At 28.5% G+C, this 1,808-nt stretch overlaps 1 protein-coding gene across 1 annotated transcript; it reads right to left on the bottom strand.

Moving 5' to 3' along the window:
* Nucleotides 1-112: 112 nt before the first annotated feature.
* On the bottom strand, nt 113-1,194 carry LOC103309976 (the record flags this gene model as incomplete). The annotated part of the gene is made up of 1 exon (XM_008186821.2): nt 113-1,194. A coding segment is annotated over exon 1 (1,082 nt), but the record flags the coding sequence as incomplete, so codon positions are not given.
* Between the last annotated feature and the right edge of the window lie 614 nt (nt 1,195-1,808).

The raw sequence follows: 1,808 nt of genomic DNA on the forward strand, positions 1-1,808 counted from the left end.
AATGGGACCCAAATTTATTAATCAAAGCAGGATAATGAAGCATAAAATGAAATTTGGTTTCAGATATTTTTTACTGTATTTTAAATATAATTCATTTAATTCCCCCACTAACGTTCTGAGCAATGAGCAGCTATCTTTTTCAAGTGATACTGATAACATAATATCTAAAGATCTACGCATAGTAATGTACAATGTCCATACTGGCTCTTCAACTGGTACAAAATCACCAATTAATAATCCAAAATATCTAATCAATACTAACATTTCAGATGCTGACTGTCGAATATTTCCCTGATTCACATTTTCTTTAGTAAACACACTAGGTTTATTCTTTTCAGGGCCAAAATCAAAACCAAAAATTCTATTGTTTAAAATTTGAAGAGAAAAAAGTTTTAATTCATTAACATAGTAAGGTATAATAAAAGCAAAAATATATTTTGCACAACCTTCAAGGAAATCATGCATCCAATCCACACCTACCTGGTCAAAGAGACTAAAATGTTTTATACCTAACCAAACACATTCCTCTTTTACTCCTGATGCTGAAATGTTTTGTTCGATAACGTGTACATTATGTTGCTCAACATTTCTGAGAAGATTTTCATCTTCATAGCATAAGATTTTCATTCTATCTCTTTGTATCATACAAAACCGACAAGGAAAATTGGAAGAAAAGCTTTCGGTAAAGCCAGTAATAGCATGTAAACCTAAGTTATCACCTAGGATAAGACCTAATTCAAAGTATAATTTTCCTTTAAAGACAGATGTATTAATTTCAATGCCATTACTTTGTAAAAAATTGAACTCATCAATTATAGGTTTGAAAATAATATTGTTTTTAAACTCTTCTCGGTCAGCAGAATGAAACAAGAGAACCATAAAAATATTAGACAAAACTGTTATAAGATATGGAGGAATGCATGCGACAGATACATATACTGCTCCTAATTTGTGAATCCCAGAGTGACTACCAAGCACATTCCCACTTTCGAAATCATCAAAGAACATGAACAGTGGTAAAACAGTATGCCCATTATGTTTTTGTAATTTAGATTGCCAAAAAGATCCCTGAATAAAGTTGCTAATAATACTATTATTGTTAGACAAACTTTCCATATATTTCAGAGTATCAGTTAGTACATTTTCTAAAGCAAAAAATTTTTGAAGAATCTGGCGTAATGGCATAAATTGCATTGTACAATTACAAGGTTCTAAGGTAGATAAACCCCCTCTTAAAACTGTATTCAGCCTTTGTCCAATTATAATTTCTTTGGGTTCTATATATGTACATAATTGCTCACTGAAATATTTAAATCTTTTATGTTCACTTTTAAAATTATTTAAAGGGTTTTCAATAACTTTCAAAATATGTTTAGAAGCTTCAAAAGATTTTGAGGAAATTTCACCATGGTTCAATAAGTGCTCGGCATAATTATCAATACATGGTAAAATACCTTGTGTTATAACTAGGGCTCGGAAGTTGATGCATTTTGCATTTTTTTTTAATTTATGTAGTCATTAATCTATCAAGCTAAAAATCCGATTTAGATGGTCTACTAAAATAATCTGAAATTTTTATTTTGCATTTTTTTGCATTTTTTGCCTTTATTTCTCATTTATATCATTTTATCACGGTCCTACATTTTAAATCATTTTTTTTCGACAAATACGTCATTTTTCTAAAATATAACGAAATTTTCTTTTACATACATTTAATGCTTAATTTTTTTCATTAAATGTGAAAATGTCATAAAAATAAAATATACCTAATATCTTATTTTAACTTTTAAATATTATAGCTTATTGTT

This window comes from Acyrthosiphon pisum, unplaced genomic scaffold, assembly GCF_005508785.2.
Source record: "Acyrthosiphon pisum isolate AL4f unplaced genomic scaffold, pea_aphid_22Mar2018_4r6ur Scaffold_20847;HRSCAF=22313, whole genome shotgun sequence".
NCBI lineage: Eukaryota > Metazoa > Arthropoda > Insecta > Hemiptera > Aphididae > Acyrthosiphon > Acyrthosiphon pisum.